The following is a 26,565-nucleotide window of genomic DNA, read 5'->3' on the forward strand; positions in this document are numbered from 1 at the left end:
AATCTCTATATGCGGACGATGCTCTTGTCTATTTGCGACTGCGGGAATACTCTGTACCCATAATGCCAAACACAATGATGGAGTTCGGAGAAATCTCGGAACTCCACCTCAACCATAATAAGCCCACGTTACTTCCCCTGGGTGCTTTGAAAGTGGTCCCGGCTAGCGGGCTGCTGGTGGCGGTACTGTCCTGAGACGAAGCGTGTGCAATATCTTGGAATTAGAGTTGAACACTCAGAATAAGACTTTATAAACCTCAATATTGTCAGGGTGGTTGATGGGTTGAGACAGATGGTTCAGATTTGGAAGACACTGCCCCGGTCGATGTGCAGTTGCCCTGGTGAAAATTATTCTGCTGCCACAGCACTTTTACACCTTGCAGGCACGATGTAAGGAATGCCACACTTTTACTTTCTTGAGATCAATAAGCTCATAATAGAGCTGTTGTGGGCAAATTAAAGAAAACGGATTCATCTCTCCACACTCAAAAGGCAATGGCGGAAGGAGGGAATGGAGATTCCCCGATATGGAACTATATTATATCGCAGCCCACTTACAGCAAGCGATACGTTGGTTAGATCAAGATGACAACTGGGAAAAACCATCTCCTGCAAGGCACCCATGGCACAGAGCCACTGATTACCCTAGTGAGGAGGTTGGCTGGTGTGCTGCCAGGCACGCCTTATGCAGTGCAACATGTGTGTAGAATTTGGGAGATGGCGGTGAAGCATGTGATTCGGCGAGCACTCTATGCACCGGATACGCATATTTGGACATTGCAACTTTTTGTAAAAATGGATAAGGCAATGACTGTTAAAAGGCGGCTGAGTAAAGGATATGCCACGCTGGGCGGCCTTTACCCTAGTGTTCAATTTATTACCAGAGAAGAGGCTATTTTATCCTTTACCTTTGGCACCGGGCAATATCTTCAATATGCAAACCTTTCGGCCAAGGCACGCAAAATATGGCCGTGTTTTCCTGGCACACCGCCCACATCGCAGACACTGTTTGATGTTGGCCATGGCTGGAGGTCGGTGACTGATATCAATTGTATATAGTGTTCTGCAAGATGACCTTCCGGCACCACTGCTAAAAAGACAGGACAAGTGGGGCGGGCAACAGCAGACCTCATTACTTCCACAATATGGGCAAAGGTACATGTGGGGGTATGGATGGTTTCTTCTAATGCCCGTTTCAAATTGATACAGTACAATAATGTCTATCAAGCATTCCTTACATTCAAAACCCTACACACAATGTGAGGAGGCTGAGGCAGACGTGGCTTGGTCCTGGCGGTCACTGGCACCTGTTTGGTAGGCAGTGACAGACAATCTCAATGGGCCACTGGCTGGAATGTACACCTCGCTATCAGACATGTCCTGTTGGGTATACCCCCACCCTCAAAGAAAATGCCGAGAAGGAAGTTTCTGCTTCTAGGGATGTTGCTGGCTAAGTGCCGCATTGCTATTAGATGGCTGGAGCCGGAGCTCCATGCTATGGAGACTGGCTTAGAGATATTTCAGAATGGGCGGTGGCCGAGGAAGCGCACATAAAGCACTCAAGGAGAGAACAGAAAGTGGAGCATGACTTGCACAGCTATATTAGCAGCACTGAGGGCTACCTGGATATGCAACAACAACGAGGGTTTAAGATAAGAGATGAAGGCATGATGCGATAGTCTGATCATATACCGGAATTAAATCGCTTAATGAAACTTTAAAGCTGCGGCTAATGTAACTATGATCTGCCTAAAATACAGGACTCTTTTGCCCAGTATTGTTATGGAGATACATGGAAAGTGAAATAACTAATCCTGCTGATGGCAAGTCTATCAAACATGTGTGCCAATTTGTAAGACCTGGGGGTTGTTTGGGAACTGTTTGATAACTAAAATGTATATGCCATCAAGACTGTACTGAACGTATTCTGAACGCTACTGTAAAATTCAATAAAGACTATATAAAAAAAACAAAGAGCCTCATTTTATGGAGGTAATTCATCATTAGGTTCACCTACATTTTCCCAGAAGCAGTATTAGTATGTAATGTACCTGTGAAAAAGTGCTATGGTTCCCAGCAAGCAGACAATAGTCATTACACACAACAATTTGTCTTACAGTTCCTCCCAGGGACACAACACCAGACTTTATAAGATCTCTGAAAGGATTTTGAATTCTTAATCACAAGAAGGGCTACTGCTATGAGCCAATACTGCATTTTTCTTGCACCATAAGCCATTCCCCCCCACCCCCCCCCCCCCCACCCAATCGCACTTCTGGTTAACTAAGGGAAACACTTGTTTAGTACTTGAAGATGCAATACAGAGTGCAAGATGTTCAGAATGAGTGATCAATTCATTGGTTCAAAGAGCTGTGTGTTAGAAACAAATCAACAAAAAATAGGTCAAGACCAAAGTCAGAAAAACACTGGATATGGTCAGATGTAGCCGCTTGCAATTCTAATCAGCCGCCTATCATCTTCTCATGATTGTTCAAGTTTAATGTTTGGCTTGGAATACTTCATGTACTCATAGTCCCTATGCCAATTTATTTTACCAAATCAAAGTTTCGAGATGGTAGTGAATTGTAGAAAAAGGTGAGTGGAAGTCAAGACAGTCAGCAAAGAATGTTTTGCTACTGGTAAAATAGACCTTTAATAAGCAGAGCAGAATGGAAAACGCAAACATTGTTTTTATAGTAGAGGGAAGGTCTGTTTAGCAGAGGCATGGGGCAGAGTTGAGTTAAGCTGGTTGTAAAGGTACTATCTAAGTCAAATAGAAGTGGGATACTGCATGGAGTTTATGTAGATGTGTCAAATGAGACAAGGAAAAGTAAAAATTACCAGCTTAGACAGGAGATTCTGGAGCATGAGAGGCAAAGGAATGAAAGGAGTGTAGTAGTGCTGAGGCACACCAGAGACATGCTTCGGAAGTGGAAAAGAGGGCTTAGGGATGAGTTGGTGTCCAAGTGGGTATTGCTGTAATGAAGGGGTGCTTGGTAACGGCAGTGCACCGGGAAGGAAGCTAGTACAATGCAATTACATTGCAGATGCTCAGATGAGGAAACATGTTGCAATTTGACTATATTTATGGATAGACAATGATCGCATGAATGGGTGAGTGGTAGAAAAGGGTTACAACCTAAACTGAGATGGATAGCAACCAAGATATATTCACACTAACAGGAAACCAATCACACCAACCTGTGATTGCCCACAGCTTCACCACTTGAGACTGGTTACACATAACCTTTTATGGATCACACCTTGGCCTCCTAACAAAATGTGTCTTCTTCACAAGGAACACAAAAACCAACCCATTGACACTCCAAATAGGGGTGCTCGTCCAAACTGCCATTTGAAGACCTCAGCACACCTTGAACTGATGTATCCAATTTGTTCCCTATGAGCCTTCAACATTTTCTCAACTTCGGATATTGTTTTCTAAACACACTATATCACCTTGTATCATCAGGCCAAACAGCCTTCATGTAGAAAATGATGTAATCTCAATGTCCAGACAAGCAATTCTTTATGTATTTTCTCTTACTTGCACATCGACCCTGCGAATATTGCTCAATTACGGTATCAGGACAGTGGTCAGTAGGGAAAAGGTCACATTCTTTACTGTAAATAATACATTTAGTTTCACAAACTTGCTTTGCTTAAACATAGAATAAGGCAGCAAATTGTTGATCATCCATACATCCAATAGATAAAGCGAACTGATTCTGCTACCAATTAATAAAAATTATTTGGAGTAACTCAAGCAAGAAAGAGTAAACCATTACACCTAGCACACAACTAGCTGCATCCAACCTATGATAAACCAGACCCAGTAGTGAAAAACACACTCCCTGTGACTGTTATCAGTCATCACAAAAAATTGCATACTGTACTTTGGAGCATTCACTTTACCTTAGGTGGAATGTAGAACTCCAGAAGGTAACCACCACCCTCGAGTTTTCCAGCCTTCCTCAAGAGCAGACGGCACTTTTGCCAGCGAGACCGGCTACTGCTAGGGTCATCAGCTACAACATAGTTCAGAAGCCCGTCACGCCGCACATTGTACAGCTCCACCTTTGGGGTGGGAGTCTTATTCAAGCGCAAACGATCAAACTTGTGCGTCCATTTCTCAGCAGCGGAGTCCACTTTTCCCGCAGATGAGTTAGAATTGCTGTTGCCCCGGCTCTCGGATGCAGTCTCTTCAGTTGGTGACTCCACAGAGTTCTTCCATTGCAGAATGCCCCTCATGCTGCCACGCACACTGCGGCTGACACTACGCAGAGAGAATCGCTTCTTCAGCTTGGGCTTGGCACTGACAGATGAGGTGGAGACATCCTCAGAACTTCGTGACTGGCTGCTTGACAAGCCAGATGTCAGCCCGGAGGACTCCAGACGGGTATTTGTATCCACGGGTGAGGCCACAGAGGAATCACTGCAGGTCTCAGACAGATCCTTGTTGGACACGGCCTGGCAGTTCTGGGCACCAGTGAATGGTACAATGTCACAGCGTGTGGGAGAGTCTGAAACATACATCCGGCTCACCTCTGTCTCAAAGTGTTCCACAAAGTGCTCAGCAAACCGACGTGAGAAGGTGGTCTCAGCACCCGGGGTGGCGTACTGCGGATTCTCTGTAAGGAATGTGCGGAAACGCTGGGCAAAGTCGAGGGCTGCAGAGTGGGCATGAATTTCACAAAACTCTTTCCAGCTAGGGGACTGTGAGGGTCTCTCGCTGGGAATCGCGCCATTCATGGTGGATCCTGAAAGGATCAACTGTGGAGGAACAAATATAGAAAGGGTTAGAAATTACCACCACAAGCATTTTACCACTGATGCGGTTTATTTTTACATAAAAGTTTAAATACTAGCTCTATGTCTGGTCGCTTTTTGGAGGTTAAGTCCCTCCCTAGACTAGAATTATTTTGGGATATCATAACTAACCCAAGGGATAGGAAACTTTCCTTCCAACTGAGGATAGGTGCCCTCCCCTTAAGGTCTTTAACTGGGAGGTGGAGGGGGTCCACTAATATTACCTGTCCTGCCTGTGGAACTACAAAAGAGTCCATTGGGCACTTCTTGTTTTCCTGCAAGGCCTACACAGCCCCTCGGCGTATTTGGCTAGCACCGGCTTGTAGAAATTTAAGCGTCCCTAATGGTTCTGTAGCTATGAGAATTATCTCTACTAGTTCCTGCCTCCAATTGTCTGTTGCAACTGCTACATTCCTGGGGTGGGCATGGTCCATTAGGCAGAGAACAATTGCCTAGGAACTAATCGTCCAGACGAATCTAATATTGGCACTGTGTTATTTTATTGTATTTATACTTACTTTTCTAAAATGATGGTTTGTATATTTATGTCGTATGATTTTAATAATTATTATGTGTATTGCTTTTATGAGAAATTCTCAAATAAAGCTTTTTTGACTTGACTTGACTAGCTATTTAAATACTAGCTATTTAGATTTCCTACAATTCTGATGCCCGGCTAGATGGGGATTTATTTTCAGTCTCTTTCTTTTTAAAGTAGTTATATAGTCTTGTGTGAAACCGTAACATTGTAGCTGCTGGAGATTTGAATCCTTGGTTAAGAGGAGATTTAGTCTTGTCTCCTTCAGAAATAATCACAATAACAATAAAAAGCAAGGTGCAACTGCAATGTTTGGCATTTGAAAAATACCATTAGGAAAACAGTTTCAGTGATTTTTTTGAAAATTAAAACATTTTTATTGCCAGAATATTGCAGTCACATTTCGAAGAGCAAATCACAAAGAAGAGACTGAGAGCTTTTATGAGGTCCAGCATACGCCCTATGATGAAGCAGGATGGGTGAGGGCACTAATTCCAACAGGAGGAACCCCCCCCCCCGTACCCCCTGCAACCCATGACCACAAAAGCCTCCTGTCCCCCTGCTTATCAGTTAGGAACTGCATACTCTTTGTATTTACATTTTGAAGTGCAGCACATCTTTATTTTACTATTGTGGCACATGCCTGCAATAACAACATTTAACAAAAAATAGACATTGAACCATCTTGTCAAGGCCACACCTATTGGCTTTACCTATACTTGTTCTCTTGTGAATGAGAGTCTACTGAAGCTAATCCATTAAAAGATACATTTAACATCAAAACTCGGTGTCCATGGGGAACAAAGACAGAGGACAAAGACTAAGGATGCATTTTCTCTTGGCTGGAGAAAAAATGTGACAATAGATAATACCTTTCATTTTGCTTAACGAGCTTTCCTCCTGCTGAACACATTATGTACTAAATACTTACCCTATGGACTAGATATTGTGTACTTTGTCTCAAAGAGACAGCTGCACACTAGTGGAGAGATATCTTTTGATAAATAAAGTACATTGGTTTTGGGAGTTTTATATAGCGCGAACTTGACCCGAAGGTATCAGAGCACTTTATAGGACCACCAGTTGCATTACAGACGGACACATTCATTTTGTTAGGCAAAGGGAGATGAAGTGATTTACCCAGAATCACAGGATGTTGACCATCCCTGCAGAGACTCGAACCTGGATCCCCAGCTTCCAGGTCGACCGATCTAGCCGCTAAGTCACATCAGCTCCCCATTACTGGTGGCGGTCCTTTTTTCCCTCTTCATCTCAGGTCTTGAAGTTGTAAACCAACAGCAATATCCAGTCACCCTGATTCCAGAACATTGTGATCCATTTCTCTAGCATTACAGTTCCTACCATATACTTCAAGGAAGCTGCGATTGTAAATGTGGTCATAGAAAACATCTCTACAACTCTGCAAGCCTTTGTGATGCTTGCTTCAGTCTTGTTTATTCTGCCCAGCTTTACTGCAATCTTGTTGAAATTTGGCAGTGGTTGAGCTTGTGAATCCAGTAGGTGCACTTTGTCCAGCTGGCAAATAAAAATATTTACAACAAATTGAACTGTGTGCCACTACACTTACTAATGCAACCTTGGCAGCCCTGTTAAGTAGCGCTGAGACTGGAGCACAAACTTTAGTCCCCTAAACTCTTCATTATTCATAAATGGGCGGGACACCGGTTCTTATTTGGGTGGGAGTAATGCTGAGAGATTTCTACTGCAAAATTATCTGCAGTATCTCAAATGAAGTGAGATGTCCTGCTTTGCACCCAGATCTACAGAGACACTAGGGCAAACAGCATGTACATCATATGCAGCTAGATAAATTATGGCTCTGGTGCCATTCACGCAGATCGACTTCGTAGATTAAGACCAAATGTCCCTCAGGGATGCTACTCACCAAAGTTACCATTTCTGGAGGAAATGAGGTCTGCGACACCTGTGTATCAGCTAACTTATCTAGCCTCCTTCTGCAAATACCACTGGATTATGAGGACTGAAGAACAAGTTACTTACCTTCGGTAACGCTTTTTCTGGTCGATACAGTATCGGCCTGTGGATTCCTCACCTTGTGAATAGCCCCTGTGCCAGCATTCCACTGAACTTTCCCCAGCTCTCTACGCCGACGTGGATGACGTCATAATGCATCGGCTCTGATCGCGACTCCATATGACGTCACCGGAGCCATCAGAGACGTCAGTTCCACCCATTTTTTCCGTGCCTCCGAGGCGCAAAGGTGGACCAACGACAGATACAAAGTATACACAGTATACAATCATATACACAAAGTATACAAGGAAAAGGAAAGCTAAATAAAAACAAGCATTTCCTACCGATATACAAGAAAGTATAACAACAACATCTCAAGCAAGACAACTTTTAAGGTATACAAAGGTGGACAACGGGGAGGCGGGTGGGCCAGTGAGGAATCCACAGGCAGATACTGTATCCACCAGAAAAAGCATTACCGAAGGCAAGTAACTTGTTCTTCTGATGGATACATCTGCCAGTGGATTCCTCACCTTGTGAATAGATTCCCACAGCAGTCCCCACTTCCGGAGGAGGGTGTCCACTTTCCTATACCAAAAAGTCTTGCAAGACAGAGCGCGCGATGTGGCCCTCCCTCCTCATCTCATCTCAGAGCCCAAGCAATAATGCTTTGCGAAAGTATGGAGGGAGGCCCAAGTCGCGGCTTTACAAATATCTGCCACAGGAACACCCTTGGCCAAAGCAGATGTAGACGATTTTGCTCTAGTTGAATGAGCTCTAATACCCTCAGGAGGAGTCTTACCAGCCAGGGCGTAGCAGATCTTGATGGCAAGGATAATCCATCTCGGTGAAGTGCGCTTGTGCACCGCTCTTCCTTTCGAATGACCAACATAGCCCACGAAGAGCTGATCGTCCAGACGAAAGTCTTTCGTTCTGTCCAAATAAAAACTCACAGCCCTCTTTGGATCCAGGCGATGGAGTCTTTCCTCCTCTTTGGAGGGATGAGGAGGTGGATAAAAAGCAGGGAGAGTAATAGACTGCCCCAAATGAAAAGGAGTAACTACTTTAGGCACAAAAGCAGCCCTGGTCCTGAGTACCATCCTTTCAGCATGTAATGTCAAAAAAGGGGGTTTGGAACTAAGAGCTTGAAGCTCACTCACCCTCCTTGCCGAGGTTATGGCCACAAGAAAGACCACCTTAAAGGACAACAGCCTCAAAGGACAGCTATGAAGAGGCTCAAACGGGGACCCCATCAGAAAAGTCAAGACAAGATTAAGGTCCCACTGTGGCATTACAAAGGGAGTAGGAGTAAACATGTTTGTAAGACCCTTGATAGACCTCAGTACAACCGGAGATTTAAATAGTGACGGTTGATCAGGAAGATATAGAAAAGCTGATAAGGCAGATAGATAGCCCTTAACCGTGGCCACAGCACAGCCCTGCTGAGCCAAGGAAAGAGCAAACTGAAGCACATTAGAAAGATGGGCTTTTAAAGGGTCAATGGATCGCTCTCCACACCATTTAACAAATTTCCACCACCTGTAGGAGTAAATAGACTTGGTGGAGTGTCGCCTGGCCGATAAAATAACATCCACCACATCAGGCGGGAGAAAGAACGAGCTCAGGTTGCCCCGTTCAATCTCCAGGCATGAAGGTGTAAACTCTGGAGGTGGGGGTGTAGAAACTGCCCCTCCGATTGCGAGAGGAGGTCTGCCCTCAGAGGGAGACGGAGCGGAGGGCATGAGGAGAGGTGGAGAAGATCTGTGTACCACACCCTTCTTGGCCAATCGGGGGTGATCAATATGACTTGGGCCCGGTCTTGGCGAATCTTCCTCAGAACCCGAGGAATCAAGGGTATGGGAGTAAACGCGTAAAGGAGTTGTGAACCCCAACTCAACTGAAACGCGTCCCCCAACGCCCCCTGCATCGGAAACTGGAGACTGCAGAATGAAGGGCAGTGCGCATTCTCGCGGGTGGCAAACAGGTCCACCCGAGGTGTCCCCCACACCCGAAAGACGTGACGAACCACCTCCGGATGGAGCCTCCCCTCGAGATCGGCGGAGAACTGCCGACTGAGACTGTCCGCACGTACGTTCAGCACCCCAGCCAGATGATTTGCCATCAGACAAATCCGATGGTCCTGAGCCCAGGACCATAGACGTAAGGCCTCTCTGCAAAGACAAAGAGACCCCACTCCTCCCTGCTTGTTGACATACCACATCGCGGTAGTGTTGTCTGTCAGGACTTGAATCGACTGACCGCGAAGGGAAGGGAGGAAGGCCTTGAGCACCAAACGAAATCGCCCGCAATTCCAGAAGGTTGATGTGAAGCAACCTTTCCTCTGGAGACCAAAGACCCTTGATCTCCAGATCCCCCAGATGAGCACACCACCCTAGGGTAGAGGCATCCGTTATCACTGTGGCCACCGATGGAGGAAGATGAAAGGGCTTTCCTTGAGACAGGTTGCCCTCCACTCTCCACCAAGACAGATCCGCTGCAGCTTCTCTGGAGATCCTGATCGACTCCCTGAGATCTCCGTTGTGCTGATACCACTGCTTGCGGAGGCACCACTGGAGCGCCCTCATGTGCCAGCGTGCATGGCTGACCAACAGAATGCAGGAAGCGAACAGACCGAGCAGGCGAAGGACCTTCAGAACTGGAACAACCGCTCCATTGTGGAATAAAGGGACCATCTCCTGAATGTCGAGAATTCTTTGAGGAGGAGGAAATGCTCGACACACAGTAGTGTCCAGTACCGCCCCTATAAACAGGTTGCGTTGAGAGGGCACCAGGTGAGATTTGGGCACATTGATTGAAAAACCCAAGTCGAATAATAGCGGAGATGTTACCTGCAGATGACGCTGCACCATCTCTGGGGACTCTGCCTTCAGAAGCCAGTCGTCCAGGTAGGGGAAAACTGGAATCCTGACGACCTGAGATGAGCAGCCACCACTGCCATCACCTTCGTGAAGACTTAAGGTGCGTTAGTAAGACCAAACAGGAGGACCGCAAACTGGTAATGTTGCGACCCAACCGTAAAACAGAGATACTTCCTGTGCGACTTCAGGATCGGGACATGGAAGTACGCGTCCTGCAAGTCGAGCGACACCTTCCAGTCTCCTTGCTGCAACGCCTGAAGAACCTGCGCAAGGGTCAGCATCTTGAATTTCTCCTGTTTCAGGTAAAAGTTCAAGATTTTGAGGTCCAGTATCGGACGCAATTTGCCGTCCTTTTTGGGAATCAGGAAATACCGGGAGTAGCATCTCTGACCCCTTTCCTGCTCCGGAACCACCTCTATCGCCCCTTTTCGAAGCACAGCCACAACCTCCTTCTGCAGAAGAAGCAGATGGTCCTCTGAGCAGTAACCTTGGCAAGGAGGGTAAGGGGGAGGAAACTCCCGAAAGGGAAGGGCGTACCCAGTCTCCACGAGGTTCAAAACCCGAAGGTCTGTCGTAACAGATTTCCAACCCCGCAGAAAGTAGGACACCCGACCCCCCCACAGGTCTTACATGATCCAGGATGGGGGATCTAGGGCTGCTTCCCTGGAGCCTCATTGGGAGCAGAGGAGGAGGAAGAAGAAGAGGGGTTGCGTCCAGAACCTCTCCGACCCCTTTGTCTCCCTCTATAGTACCTATAGAGGGGATTCTGCTGTTGTTGCTGCTGCGGAGGCTGTCGGAAGGAGCAAAATGAAGACCTTCCGAAACCCCTAAACTTTTTAAAACGAAATCCTTTAGCAGGAGCTTGCAGAGCCAAAGATTTAGCTGTTACCCTGCTGTCCTTAAATCTTTGTAGGGCGGAGTCAGCCTTTTCTCCAAACAATTTGTCCATCAAACGGCAAATCCACCAATGTGGCCTGAACGTCCGTGGAAAAGCCAGATAAGCGGAGCCATGCCTGCCTTCTTGTGGCTATAGACGAGCCAATTATTCTCGCCACTGAATCTGCTGTATCAAGCCCCGATAGAATCACTTGTCTAGCAGCAGCTTGAGTATCTGCGACCACCTCCATGAAGGACGCCTTATCACCCTCAGGCAGCTTGGGGGCTAAAGACTTCATTGAGTCCATTAAGGCATGCACACAACGACCCAGCCAGCACGTGGCATTGGTAGACTTAAGTGCCATACTTCCTGAAGAAAAAGTTCTTAGCCGCCTGGTCAACCTTTTTGGACTCCCTGTCCACAGGAGACTGAGGGAACGCTCCCGAAGCACGCTTAGAGCAGGACGCCTGCACAACCAGGCTCTCTGGAGACGGGTGCGTAGAAAGAAAATCTGGATCCCCAGGTGCCACCCTGTATCCTCGCCACCTGCCTGGAAACCACCGGAGAAGAAAGTGGTTTTCGCCATACCTCCAAAACAGGCTCCAAAATAGCCTCATTAAAAGGCAGTAAAGGCTCAGAAGTCGAAGTAGGTGAATGCAACACCTCTGTCAGCAGATTAGATTTATACTCCGCAGAGGGCAACTGTAAATCCAACAACTCTGCCGCCTTCTTTATAACCATATGATAAAGAATCAATTCCTGAGTTGGAGATGACCTAGATGAAGTATGCTCCCACTCAGGAGTCGTATCCAGGCCACTAGCCTCTTGTATCCCCTCCAAACTCATCAGAGGACGTGGCCACTTCACCTTCCTCTACTTCCACTCTATACCTTTCCTCATCCAAGGCTCTTTGGGCCTCCCTTCTCGACCGAATCCGTGGAGCCGGCGCCGTACGCGGTGTCGGTGGAACCAGAGGTGTAGGAGTCGGCGGCGCCAAAGACAGTCGGCGGCACCGGACGCGGCGCCGATGGAGTCGGCAACGGCATAGAGGAAGGCTCTGAAGCCTGACGATCCAGCCGGAGTCGCGATGGATCAGACGGCGCTGGAAACTGCCACAAAGGCGCCATCAGCAGAAAGGGTATAAACGGGGCCTGTGCATACTGCTGCGGTACCCCTAGAGCATACGCCATAGGACCCACGGGCCCAGTCGGTGCACCGGATGGGAAGGCAGCCCGATTGAAGGTTCCATACATGGCATTTCAAAAATGCGAAGAATCAGTACCTGGAGCCGGGAACTGCGGATAAGGAACCGATCCTGTATCCATCTGCGGAGTACCTGGCAACGGCGCCGCAGTGTCCTCTACCGGAGCCGAAGGATCCTCAGGCCCTGGAGAAGGCTCCTTCCTTTGTTCCTGCTCATCATCAGAAACAGACGACTCCACTGGAACCGGAGACGACGCCGGTGAAGGCGCCGGTGACCGAGCTGGAGTCCGCTTCGGCGAAGGAGATCCTTCCAGAGACTTAGGAGAAGGAGAAGGAGACAAATCCTTACTTCGACGTCGTCGAGGCGAAGCCGATCTCGACGCCTTGCTCTTAGAAGACCGGCGCCGAGAGGAATGCTTCCTTTTTTTTTATGATGTTTTTTCGACTTCGATGACCTCGAAGTCGACGACTCCGGCCTCGACCTCTCCTTCTTTCTACCTCTCTTCTCCTTTCCGACCTTGGACATAAAAAGCTTTGCCTTCCTCTCCTTCAACGCCTTCGGATTCCTCCTCCTGCAGCTTGAACACTCCGACATCGGGGTCAGATGAAAGGCACCACAAACAATCATGGGGGTCCGTCATAGACATGTGGCCCCCAAATTCCCTACAGGGCTTAAAACCAGACTTCCTCGTCGAAGACATTACAGATTTTCTCCAACAGTAACACCTAACAACTACAAAGAAGCAGGAGAGTACCGGAAAAACCGTTGCACGTCGACGGCGCGGAAAAAAGGGAACTGACGTCATCACGCCGACGTGGCTCTCTTATGGCTCCGGTGGCGTCATACGGAGTCGCGAGCGGAGCCGATGCATTATGACGTCGTCCACGTCGGCGTAGAGAGCTGGGGAAAAAAGTTCAGTGGAATGCTGGCGCAGGGGATATTCACAAGGTGAGGAATAAACTGGCAGATGTATCCATCAGAAATGAATGTTTGCTTAATTCTTGAATCTAGTGATCTCCTGGTTTGCCCACCACGGGGGTCATGACTTGGTGGTTACTTGGCAGTATCTGCGCTGGGTACTGTAATTTACTACGGATGCCCATTAGCAACTTGTAGGTACCCAACTCTCCAGAGGTAGAATATGCTAGAATTATTTTAGGAGAAGATAGGAGTTTGAATGTCAGATATGAAAAGGCTTAACTTTTTGTTACAAGTAGGCAACATAGGACAGATACCAGAGTGAATCTCAGAAAAAAAAACAGATAGTGCTAACAACTTTTAGTACCAAGGTGCAACCAGAAGCTTATTTGTAGCATTCACATACAATAGGGAATACCATGGGCTCTATAGTCCGGGTACTCCTGTATTGCAGCATTTCCCAAACTGTAGGTCATGATCCACTGGTGGATCACCAGCCGATTTCTGGTGGGTCATGAAAGAGTAATAAATAAAGATGCTTTTACAATTTTGTGAAAATCTGAGTACTTTATGATATGGCCGTGGGACCTTTGCGTGGAGTGCACTTGCAGATACCATTTTGGGTCCAGTCATTATAGTTTACTTAACCTAAACTCAATCCTGGGTAGCTGTGGCTGTGAGCAGGAAGAGTTGGCAAAGAAACGTAGTGTGAAGCATTTAACAGCATCCAGCAACAGAATAAAAGACAGAAAAAAAAAATCACACCAATAAAAAGACAAGTTATAGAAATCTAGCGTAATTTTATGAATTTTTAGAGACCTTGATCATCAAAATCAAAAATCCACTGAAGGCATCCAGAGATACAGATTTTAGAACTTTTTATCCCTTTTAAAAGCAACTACAAACAAGCACTGGCAAACGTAGCGTTTGAAAACTTTTGGAAAGTTTGGAAAAGTGAGTGTGAGTACTCCGGCCCGACTTGGGCGACCAAATCCAACAGGGATAAGGTCTAGAGGGCCAGAAAGGGATACTTTGGACAGTTACCTGGCAACCGGAGCGATTTTGAAGCAAGGTCTCAACTTTTCAGAAACAACACCAGAGACTTTAATGGAGTGGTTCGGATACTGAGGGATGCAGGTTCAGTATGCTCCTGATGCTGTACAGTCGACGAAGGTTAAGTCTGGTTGAGTCCTCGGTCCACAGGCAAGTGGGGGCAACTCGGTTTATAGAGATCGGGGTCCCATGAAGTCCTCCATGCAGGGATCCAAGGTCTGCATCGGCAGCCCTTGGATCCGTGCATGGAAGACTTCGCCAACTGACCCTTGGCATGTCAGATTGGCGATGGGGCTGGGCTCCAACTTTTCCCCCCAAGCCAGGCAAGCGAAACAGGGCCCAAACTCTGCTAGCCCAAAGTGCAGCAGGTGCAGTTTCTCTGACGTCGCAGCCTCTCTTTGTGCACTTCCAACGAGTGCAAAGGGGTCTTGTCCTTTTTCCAAACCCAGTGAGTACTGAGGGGCAGGGTGCAAGGGTTGCCCTACTTTTCTCAGGAAAGTGCCCTGAGGGAATCATGTGGTCACTAACCAATGGGCAACTGGGTCTCCTCCTCCCTGGTGACAAAGTTCCTGGGATGTGTGGCATCTGGCTATTCCAGGGTGCCCCATTTGTGCCCCTTCAAGATGGCTCGACCCTTCCTCAGTCGTCAGGAGCAGGGTAGCCCCCCCAAGAGGTGTGGCTACCAGTGGGCTACACACTCACAGGAAACCTGGTTTGAACACAGGGTTACCTCCCTTCGCTCTGTCTCCTAACTGTCTGCAGGAATAAGAGGCATCCTGCTCAGGGACGTGGTCAAAAGCAGCCCTTCAAAGGCAGCTTCACCTTTGAAGCCTGCCTTTTGGAATAACACCCAGAGTGGTCATCCTGGGAGAGGAGGTGGCACCTCAGTCTGCTGCAACTGCTTTTGTTCCCAGTCCTAGAAGACTCTCACACCTCTCCCCAGGGGGTCAGAAACCAGTCTATGTGTCAGTGCCTTTCTGAGGCTACTGGACCAGCTTGTGTGCAGAGTGGCACCTTTCTAAAAGTTGTTTAACTTTAATAGTGACTTTAAATCTGGCCTGGGCATCAGGTCAGATTTAAAGCCCCAGATAATTTGATACCTTACTTGACCCGGTTACGCAGTCCCATTCAAGAGTTAGACTATTGGGGTGCCAACCGTTTAACCCTGTGTTAGTTAGCCAATGGGGTTCCTAACCTTTCCACAGCAAAACGACAATTTAGAAGTGTTGCTGCTAAGACATATTAAAAATTACCTGTCTTACTTAAGTGTATATAGTTCCCTGCCACAGGGCTTCATAGGTCTTCCTTGGGACACTTACTAATATCCTTAAAGGAAGTGGTGGACTTGCCATTAGGTGTAATGGCAAAGTTGAACTAGCAGTGTCACACACTGCCCTGTCAGTCTGCAGTGGAGGCAAGGGTACATTGTGCCTCAGTCACATGCAGGGAGGCACAAACAGTGCTGCAGCTCTGGGTGAAAACTCTAGCTTACGTGCCCTTGGTACCATAAACTAGCGACTTAAATAAGCCAAGCCTTGCCAATTGGATGTATCCAATTAAAATACCTTTTGTAATGGGTCAGAACACTGGCAATGAGGTTTGGACAACAGGCCTCAGTACACTTTCAAAGTCGAAAAACCAGCAGCTAAATCAATCAAACAGCATTTGTAAAGTGCAACACTGTCACCCCAAGGAGAAACTGGGTGCAGTGTCTCTGAAGAGCCAGGTCTCGAGTCTCTCTGAAGGCTGCCAGCGAGGGGGCTGTACAGAGCTGGAGGGAGAAGGTCGTTCAAGGTCTTGGCAGCGATGTATGAGAAGGAGCAGCCACCACTGCGGCAGATGTGGGGTGTGTGTGCGAGTGAAGAGGAGCGCAGATTTGTCTGGAGGGTTGGTAGAAGTTCAGTCGGATATTGATGTAGGCATGACCTATGTCGTGGAGGGCTGTGTGATGATCTTGAACTGTCATCTCGTTTGAATGGGGAGCCAGTGGAGGTCTCTCGGAGGGGGCGATGTGGAGATGCAGGCGTAGAGAGCGTTGCCACAGTTGAGGCGGTTGGTGACGAGGGCCTGGGTAACAGTCTTTCTGGAGTTGGTTGGGATCCATTTGAAGATTCTACAGTGCTTGCAGAGTGTGTGGAAGCAGGCGGAGGCGATAGTGCTGATTTGGGCTCCGGGAATGTTGTAGTTGGCTGCAATGCATCCCATAAAGAGATCTATGAATTCAAACGTTGCGATGATGACCCTCATCAAGCCCCCAGTAAACTATGTCAAAAACGTTTTCCGCATCCAGGCACAGGAGTACAGCGTCTCTGCCGAAGTTCGCATCATGTTGATGAGGTGGATGGCTCTCTTGATCTCATTACTAGTTGTTAGTCCGTGAAGGAAGCTTGTGGATCAGATCTGTACATTCATTACACTATCTAGTACGTTTGCTGAAGGTTAGTTGAAATGTTTTACATCTGCATTCTGCAAAAATATTGGAGGATAGATTTCACAATGACTGAGAACCCATTCCTGGTTCAGCGATCAAGGAGATGGCTGGTTCCACATAGATGAAGCCATTGAAGGCTTCCATCAAAATACTTAGTGGCTGGGGAAACCTTTTATAAAAAGGTGGGACTGAACCAGAACCATTAATCGCCCCAGCACTTCCTCTTTAGGTTATTAGTCTGTCAAATATGTCCACTTCAAGTTCGGGTGGTCTAGGGAGGGACATGATGTACAGGTAGGAAGTTCTTGCCATGGTGTCAGGGGGTCCAGCAGAGCACAACTCCTGATAACTGGTTTGAAAAACCTATAATATTCCCCCCATTCTTGCCGCTAATCTCCCCAATCTGCAAGCCTGAAAACTATTGCTGGACTGTCAAGTGAGCATCACGGTCAGAGCCTCGGACAGTGTCTGGGGGCTCTAATCCTCTTCCTTCACTAGTTACATTGGTGGCACACTGCACAAAAGTGGCATGCATTGAGCAGAATAGCCATTCTAGCCATTTTGGTCAGTGAAGAGGCATGGTATTGCTTAGGGTATCTCTGGGAGTGTAGTCTATCTAGGAGTCTATCTAGGCTCCTGTAGGAAACAAACATCTGCCTCCAGGTTACACAGCACCCGTAATACACCAACATGTTTGGTTGGGCTGTGGAGTCAAGCGACATAAATGGTAATTACGTTTTAGCACCTTAAGTGTAATGTATGTATGCAGGTGTCCTCGGTATCAGGTCAACAGGGCGCTTCTGCAAGTAGTGTTCAGTTCGGTGTTGTGTTGCTGGCCTCAGGGGTAACTCTCCTCTACGCCCCCAACTTCCTCCGTGTTAGACCTGGCCTTTTTACAGGGTTATCCCCAAACATTTTGCCTAGTTTTTTTCTGACCTGTTTTTTGTCGGGTTTAGGACTCTGGGCACTTTACCACTGCTAACCAGTGCTAAAGTGCTAGTGCTTCCTGTGTAAATTGTAATGGTGATTGGTCTATCCAGGATTGGCATATCTGATTTACTAGTAAATCCCTACTAAAGTGCACCAGGTGTGCCCAGGGCCAGTAAATCAAATGCTACTAGTGGGCCTGCAGCACTGATTGTGCCACCCGCAGGAGTAGCCCTGCAAACATGTCCTAGACCTGCCACTGCAGTGTGTGTGTGCAGTTTAAAACTGCCTTTGTAACCTGGCAAATGCACCCACCTGCAAGGCCCAACCCTTCCTTTTTACTTCCTGTAAGTCACCTCTAATGTAGGACCACGGTTTTTAAAAGGTAGGGCAGGTACAGTGGTGTTTTACATGGCCTAACAGTGAATTACTGTTAATTTAATTTTTCACTATTGCCAGGACCATCTCTAGATTGCCTTGAAATATCTCTTCGGTGTCATTTCCCATTGGGAGCAGATTGAGATTTGGAGTTTGGGGTCTCTGAACTCACAATTTAAAAATACATCTTTTTGTGAAGTTGGTTGGTAAATTGCGTGTTTGAAAATGCCACTTTTAGAAAGTGGACGTTTTCTTACTCAGCCATTCTGTGCCTCTGTATGTCTATCTGTCTGTAGAATCCACGTCTGGATTGGCAGACAGTTGGGTTCCTTTGCATTCATTCTATACAGTAACACAAAGGGAGCCAAGGTGTGCCTTGAATATCCTGATGGGCCATCACCAGGCTGATGGGCCTTCCTGAGCTAGAGTGGTGGGAGGGGTTGCCACTAACACCTGAATAGGGCGGTGCCTGTCCTCACACAAAGCTGTCACCACCCCCCTGTAGTGTGTCTAGAGCCAGGTCAGGGAAAGGTAGGGTCTTGTGCACTACAAAGACTTTCCTTTGAAGTTTGCCAACTTCAAAGGCAAAAAATAGTAGAAGTATTGGACCTCTTGACACCCCCAAAATCAGAACACTTCTGGACTAAAGGATATTCTGCGAGGAAGAAGAGCATCATTTATAACCAGCTGATCTAGAGTAGAAGAGTTGCAGTGTGGACCCGTAGCTCCATTATGCGGATTTTTAGTGCCAAAGTATATCCTAAGAGGTCTCGGGTCTCCTCTGGTTTATCCTGTTCCAGGCTTACCTTGTCCTCTCCAGTAGGGTTCTAGATTATCGGCCGTAAAGAAGCTGAAATGACGGACAACCCAGGCTACTCAGCACCTGACCCCAAATGACAAAGAGGGCAAGGGGCAGGAGTAGATCCCAATCTTTCCATTCACTTGCTAATATCTACTTCAGGGTTAAATTTAGAGTCCCACTGTACCTCTCGCATAAGCCATCTGTTAGCGGGTGATACCCGCAGGTTTTGATATGCGAAAGGTTCAACATCTTGAAGACCTAACCCATAAGATGTGACATAAATGGGCTGCCCTGGTCAGTTAAGGTTTCCAAGAGAAACCCTACTCTAGAAAAGAGTTATACCAATTTCTTGGCTATATTGGGTACAGTAGGGGCTCTTAAGGGAAAGGCATCGGGATATCTGGTTGAATAATCCACCACCACCAGGGCCTATTGATTTCCTTTTCTCAATTTGGGGAGAGGCCCTATGAGATCCACTCCTATTCTTTCAAATGGCTTCCCTATCATGGGAAGTGGCTACAAGGGGACTGATGGGGGTTTGTATGGATTCTTTTTTTGGCAGATTTCACACTCAACAGTATTTGGCGATGTTGGCAAAAATGCTGGGTCAATAAAAGTGTTTTGACATTTTTTGGGTGGCTTTCTCATCGCCATTATGCCCCGCGAGGAGATGCGAGTGAGCAAAGAAGGTACTCTGCACACGGAAGCTCCTGGGTACTACTAGTTGGTGCGAGTAGTTTTTTTTCCGATTCTGTAGAGGAGGCCATTCTTAACCTGAAAGCAGGGATAAATGTCTTGAAGAAAAGGGTTATTTATTCTAGCCCATTGCCATGCAATCTGGAGTGTGGGGTCATTAGCTTGAGCATAATGAAATCTCCTGTCGGAGGACAAGGGATCCTGGGTAAGAAGGTTTTGGTGGGCTACTAATTGGGTCTTTGGGGTTTTCACATTTCCATGAAAAATCCAAAAAAATTTGGGTTGTCTGTTCCTATAATGAGTTCTTCAGGCAGAATTCCATTGATACTTTAGGTGGTAGTCCCAGATCATCAGGCCAGGCGACGAGTGGGTCATAATATTTCCAATTGCCACACAAGAATTTCCGTTTAGAAAGCATTTAATTTGAGATGGCTCCAGCTCATCCATTGATCCACCACTCTGAAACAGAAAATTGGTGAGTTTCCAAAGTCTTAAGGGCATTCCAGTTGAAGGACTAGTTGTGTGTCATCTGCATAGTTATAGCATGTGAGGGGAAATTGATCAGTGCCGGTAACAACTTCATTTAGTTGTTGATAAGCAATGGGCGAGATGATAGAGCCTTGAGGGACCCCTGCTTTTGTGAAGTGCGGTTTGGATGAGAGGGGGGGGGGGGGTAAAATCGATGACATTAGTTCTGTTGCGAAGGTAGGAGGTGATCCAGTCTAGAGCAGTCCCATCTATGCCAGCTTCATAGAGTCTTTGGAGTATCGGAGAGTCTCTGACTTGAGGTCGGAGGCTTTCTGACACTCAGTCAGTTTCAATTCCGACCGGCTGATTATGTTACAGCCAGAGGGAATTGAAACCGGCTGGCTTCCAACGGGCTCAAGGAGCCTGCCGGTCACCGGAACCGGCCCGTAATCCAAATGGACGGTGGTTTACGACATCGAATTACGATGAACGGTTTACCGCAGGGTTAGCTTGCCAGCCTTTCCGACATGGAAACCCTGTTGGAAAGCGTGTTTGGGTCCCCTAGCAGGGCCCCTTTTCCCTTGCGGCCTCCAGTTGGGGGCCAAGGGGGCACCATAGCCCGTTAATCCCTGCACCTTGTGGCAGGCAACTTAAGATGCCTGCCACAGGGTGCAGGGATTGACACAACCTCCCATTTCCCAATGGTAGCATGTACTATGGCCGGTTTATGGCCGTGACACATAATTTCATAGGGAAATGTGGGAATGCGACCGAACAGTGTTCGGTCACATCATCATCAGACAGTCGGGACCGTTAAACGGAGGTCGGTTGGTCGGTCCCGTTTCAGCAACGGTGTACATCGTAATAGGTCTCTTTTTATCAGAGTGTCATGGTCAACCGTGTCAAAAGAAGCAGAGAGGTCCAAGAGAAGTAGGGCAGTAACCCTGTTCCAGTCAGTGTTCTTCAGGTCATCCCAGATGGCAACAAGGGCAGATTCTTTGTCTTTTCCTGGACGAAATCCCATTTGGAAGTCTGAAAGTATGGCATTATCTTCAAGGAACTGTGACATCTGGGCAAATGCTGCTCTGTCTATCGGTTTGCTTAGGAAAGGTCCATTTGCAACAGGTCTGTAGTTGTCAGGGTTCAGCGGGTCTAAGTTTTTCTTTAGTAATGGGCGCATGCATGACTGAGTTCTTCTGAAAATATTCTGGTAGGTAAGGACTTGATGATTTTACTGGTGAGGCAGCAGAGGTTGTTAGAAGAACTCTTGAAGGTTTGTGGACAGGAGGTCAGAAGGGCTGCCGGAAGGCCAGCTTGCTTTGGCTAGGTACATAAATACATTTTGTGAAATGATTTGGAAGGAACAGAGAGGCTGCGTTAGAGTCTTCTTGGATTGTTGTTTTGGAAAAGGGTTGGTGCCTTGTCTTTGTTTTAAATAGGAGTCCAACATGTCTGCTTTTGCGAGTGAAATCTTGAGTAACGGGATGAGCTCCTTCTAGGCAATTTGGTTTACAAAATTGAGAATTTAATAGAATTATGTATTTGCATAATTCTTGTATTCCCGAATCTCGATCAATGTTCCTAGTTCCCCATGACACAAGACATACTGAAGCAATTGAGGGCACTAACAATTACCATAGTATGGGGAGAAAGTGCAGTAGGGACACACTACAATGAAACTAATAAAGGAGGGTGGGCTCAGAAAGCCTGACATAGAGAAGATCTATAAGAGTAGCTCTTTGCTCACTCTACACCAAGCTGTTGAAAAATTATCTGGGGCGATATCAATATTTACATTAATATGCACTGTACCATACATCCCAGAAAGTATGGGGAATGGTAACCAGCACCCCACAAGTGTCCCACACACTGGTGCTTTTGTTCCACACAGACCGTGGCAGAGGGGTCATAACACGGATATCTGCAGCAGTGAGAATTGATGTCCGGAAATCTCCTTTTAAATCCTGGGAAAAATGGGCGGCTGACTGCCCCCAAAAGTTTACTGATAATCAATGAGATGATAACCTGGCTATATTATTATGAGCAACGTCCTATTTAGACTGACAATTAAATTTCATACACAGAAAATGTCACCTAGCTATACTGCTCAAAATTTACCCCACCAGGACACAAGAGCGGGAGGCCCCGAGTACACAACTATTGGATGCACATAGCTGCTTGTTAGAAGGCAGAGATACAGATAGACCTACACAATAACCCACAGGCACAAGTTTATTCACTTAATACTGCTACTGGCACGTAGGTGGCTGGCTATTCATTGGCTGAGCCCACAGGCGCCAACAGTCACTAGCTCGAGGAAAGATATTGGGGAATAGTGCGTAGCAGAGGAACTCAGAATGAAACTAATGAGATGACAGGATGACAAACACTACACAGGCACTTGTGCTTCTTGATTTATCTACGTCCTTTGACACAGTCGACCATGAGTTTCTGATGGATTGTGTCGAGGCCACGGGAATTTAGGGACCAGCACTTAAATGGCTCGTGCCCTTTCTGACAGAACACTCCCAATCGGTTCAACTCTCCCCTTTTAGCTCCCCGATGGTCAAATTAACCTGTGGTGTACCTCAAGGATCATCCTGGTCATCTTTTCAACTTGTATATTTTTCCGCTGGTACAGTCCTTGAGCAAAAAGGAACCTTAAAATACCTTAAAATATGCTTATTATATGGAATGTATTTTTGCGATCAATAATACCCCAGACTCAATCCTGAATTTAAAAAAACAAACAAAAAAAAAAAACAGGCTGTTTATTCGCATCTCGATGAACAGCAACCAACTGAAATTAAACCCTGATGAGACTGAGCTTGTTCTAGTTGGAGGCTCCCAAAATCCATAGAATTCCAGCTTTTGGCCCGTTGGGTATGTCCCCTCAGCCCACAACTTCAGGGAAGAGCATAGGAATTTTCATCGATAACTATCTCTCTATTAAGCCTCACGTTGGGTCCGTAGTTTCCTTCAGCTTTGGAAGATTTTTTAACCTATCAAGCCCTGGTCCAAGTTGTTCTTGCATTAGTCATCTCTCTTATGGACTATGTGACTTCGCTGTGTTTTGATCTTCCGGAATACCGGACAAAGACTACAGCTGGTACAAAATCAGGCAGCCAGACTGTTTGACCGACAGCCAAGAAGGTGCTATATCTCTCTCCTGATGCGGAAACTCAACTGGTTACCAGTAAAACAGCACTCTGCCTTTAGGATTGGATGTATTATCTGTAAATCCCTGCATGGTGCCCGCCCAGAGTTTCTCTCTTCACACACCCGCAGGTACACTCCTGCTTGCAATCTGATGTCCTCACACCTCCTTCGGTGATTGCCTCCTTGGAATAGAAGAGGCGAGGAGGTGCTAGATTTTCAGTTCTGGACCCTCGATTCTGGAACTCACTCCCATCTAATATTAGATAAACGTCTTATTAGATCAGCTTTAGACGACTTTGAAAACTTGGATGTTCTCTCAGGCCTATTTAGGAGTTTATGAGCAGCAAGCTCTTTCATGCACCTAGCGCCAAGAAACCGGTTGGTGTATGCAGGCTTTATAAACAAACAATGTTACATAACATAACAGGAGATTAAAAAATGGGCAGAAGATCTCGAACTCTGGTATCAGTTGACCAAAAACTGCAATTACCTCCGCATGACCACCTACCCTGGACAGGTTAAGATACACATCAAATTTTCAAAAGTCAATGTGTGACAGACGCACACACAAAGGGCAACAGATCTTGGAAACCCTCAGATAGTCACTGTAATACCTCAAATTACAGATAGCAGTGTATTACACGAGCACGAACTACACAATGGTTGGTTGGCAATAGCTTTGTTAATGTGTTAGATGCTCTCCAGGAAATAAATTGGTGGTCAATAGTGATCTGTTGGCATGGAGATCCCCAGCACCAAAAATAATAAGATGAGTCGTATGTATGTGGTCAAGTCTGGAAAGATGTGACCCCCCACCAATTGAGCATCCGTCCCGAAACAGGCTCGGCCCTCACCAGGATTTGTTTAAACATATGACAAAGGTACATAAAGAAAAGCTCCATTGATGGAGAACATTCTTAGACTGTAATTGCACTCCTCCTCTGGATTGTTTGCTGGGGATTTGAACACTGATTTGATGTCCCATTGTACTTTCTAATTTCAAATGAAAAAGTGAATATTTCAAAGTTCCTCATTTCATGTGATATGCTGTATGTATTAAACGAATAAAAAAATATGTAAAAATAAAAAATGTAAATAAAACTGCGTTAACTTTTTTTTTTTTTATTACCACACAAGACATGCAACAGTTCTTTGCGCCCAACTGTGAAGGGTGACCAACTGTGCCGCACATGATCTGTGACCAGGCATTGCACCCAAACAGTCCTGGACAATCAATTCCCACTGCACAACAAGGGTTAAAGTCAAACCCCTGCTGCCAACTCCGCAAGTGGATATTGGCTAAACAAAGCTATAATATGTTAAACAAAAAAAACAAAAACAAAATCCTCCAGTGTTCACAAACCCTGTGCTGGATTTTTAATTCTGAGGTTCTAGAAGGGTGCGCAGGGCTTATGGAGGGTCCAAGATCAACAAACTAGGACAAGGTTCTCAAATCCCATTAAAAGGAAAACACACAAACATTTATTTTCATTTTAGGGGAGTTCATTTGTGCTCCCACCACATAGGCCCTGGGGTGGGTGGTGGGGCAGGGGGGGGGGGGGGTTGGTCAGCATAGGCTCAGCAAGCTTCCTTATTACCTTTTTGCCTATATTTTTTCCAGTAAGGTGCACATTGTTGGGTAATGGCGGCCAAGAGAGAAATTTGTGTGTAATGGACAGCCAATCAGACAGTGACAGATTTGCGAATCTGCAGCTGGATTCACAAATCAGCACCACACATTGGTTGAAAATGCTCCTTTATCCAATGGCATTCTTTTATGTTTTATAAATGGATATTCAAATCCAAGAAATATCCACGTATTAACAGTCCAGATATCTCTATTCTATCTTTTCAAACTACTGAAAGGATTTACACCAAGCAAAGGCACTCGAGTAAATTCTACTTTCATGTCAACTTTGATGTAATACTGTTCAGCCATTTCTTTTTTTTTTAGGTCTCGCCTGAGCCAGTGCATGCGCTGCTCTGGCGAGATATTTAGTGAGTGGGCTTTCAAAAGTCCGACCAGGTGGCACAGAGCGTGCGGTTACGCGCACAATGACGAGCAGAGGCACCATCTGGCTTTCCTCTCTCGTCATGGTGCGCGCACATCGCACACCACTCGCCAGCCTGCTTTCACTTTTCCCGTCGCGCAGCACTCGCGTCCCTACCTGATGTGTCTTCTGTTTCCAGTGCTTTGTATTTTGTGTGTTTTCTCCCTGCAATGTTCAGCTTTTACTGATGCATTGTATTATTTTTTGCTCTGTTCTGCTCTCTGCCCTGTCTGCTTCTCTGTTTCCCCTCTGTATAGTGTCCTGTTTTGTTCTTCATGTAGAGAGCCGAATACATTTCACAACCCGGCTTTGTGTGCATTTCACACCCTCGCTCAACGAACTACCGCACGGACCGCACTCTGGGCTCGCTGACCTACATTCCCCCGCCTCAAGCCGAACATTTAATATGTTCCACTTATCCATCAATAATACATGGTTTCCCTTTCCCCGGTTTTCCCAATAAGGGCTTTATTCCACACTGTGCGTGACAATATAAGATTTACCTCTGCCAGTGTTAGACAAAACAAGGTTCATCTCACCCAATATGTAACTGCACAAGGTTTATTTACACGAGTGATTGGCAACTATGGGAGGCTTCATTTTTTCATTAATCGGACATGTTTATATTATATTCATTTTGGCCCATCACATAGCGTGCACCACAAACTGAATTGTTTGAGCACTTTAAAAACAAGTGTCCCTGTTGCTGATCTTTACAGGAAAAGGGGCTTACTCATTCTGCGCTGGTTTAAATTGATATTCTAACACAGATTACACGCTGATCTTCATAAATAATAAATGATCTCCCCGCTGATTTCATATCTTCCAAAAAACTCTGTATGAAGCGTTTATTAGCATGGGACTAACTGCCCCCCCTCCCTCCATCCCCTCCTTCTCCCCAGTTGAGTACGACCCCAAGTTGTTCTGATTATGTCCCACCCAAGATGGCGGACATTCAGCTCTGGCATCCAGCTAGCATCCGAAAGGCAACAACCCTGCATGACCTTTTGCCACAAGTTCAACAGAATATTGAAGATATTTTGATCTGTTTTTTGTCATACAGTGGCATGTCTTGGAAGCAATTCAAGGGGTTTACTTAATTTCTCTGGTGCCTCCTGCCAAAATGCAGTATTTTTGGCACACTACCAGTAAGATTCGACTCCTCTGGTTTCCCCTGCCCCCAAAATAGAATCTGGAGGAAAATGACAAGCTACGGCTGTTGAATACATTTAACTAGTAAAAATGCTGTCCTCTTCCGTTTTCAGGGCTCATAAAAACTTCTTCCACGAAGGTGTGGAGGGGGGGGTAGAGACGGTACACTTCCAGGGTGCTGGAGGCTAATTTCTAATGGGGGTGTCACAGCCTGGTCCTGTTCCCAGCT

At 46.4% G+C, this 26,565-nt stretch overlaps 1 protein-coding gene across 4 annotated transcripts in view; it reads right to left on the reverse strand.

Moving 5' to 3' along the window:
* SH2B1 (SH2B adaptor protein 1) overlaps positions 1-26,565 on the reverse strand; it is a 397,766-nt gene that overhangs the window by 315,144 nt on the left and 56,057 nt on the right. For all 4 annotated transcript variants that reach the window (XM_085618991.1, XM_085618990.1, XM_085618992.1 and 1 more), the window contains exon 2: positions 3,915-4,772. In XM_085618991.1, coding sequence (XP_085475117.1) covers positions 3,915-4,772 — 858 coding nt within the window. The remainder of the gene's footprint in view (positions 1-3,914; positions 4,773-26,565) is intronic.

The sequence above is a fragment of the Triturus cristatus genome, chromosome 7 (genome assembly GCF_964204655.1).
Source record: "Triturus cristatus chromosome 7, aTriCri1.1, whole genome shotgun sequence".
Classification (NCBI taxonomy): Eukaryota; Metazoa; Chordata; class Amphibia; order Caudata; family Salamandridae; genus Triturus; species Triturus cristatus.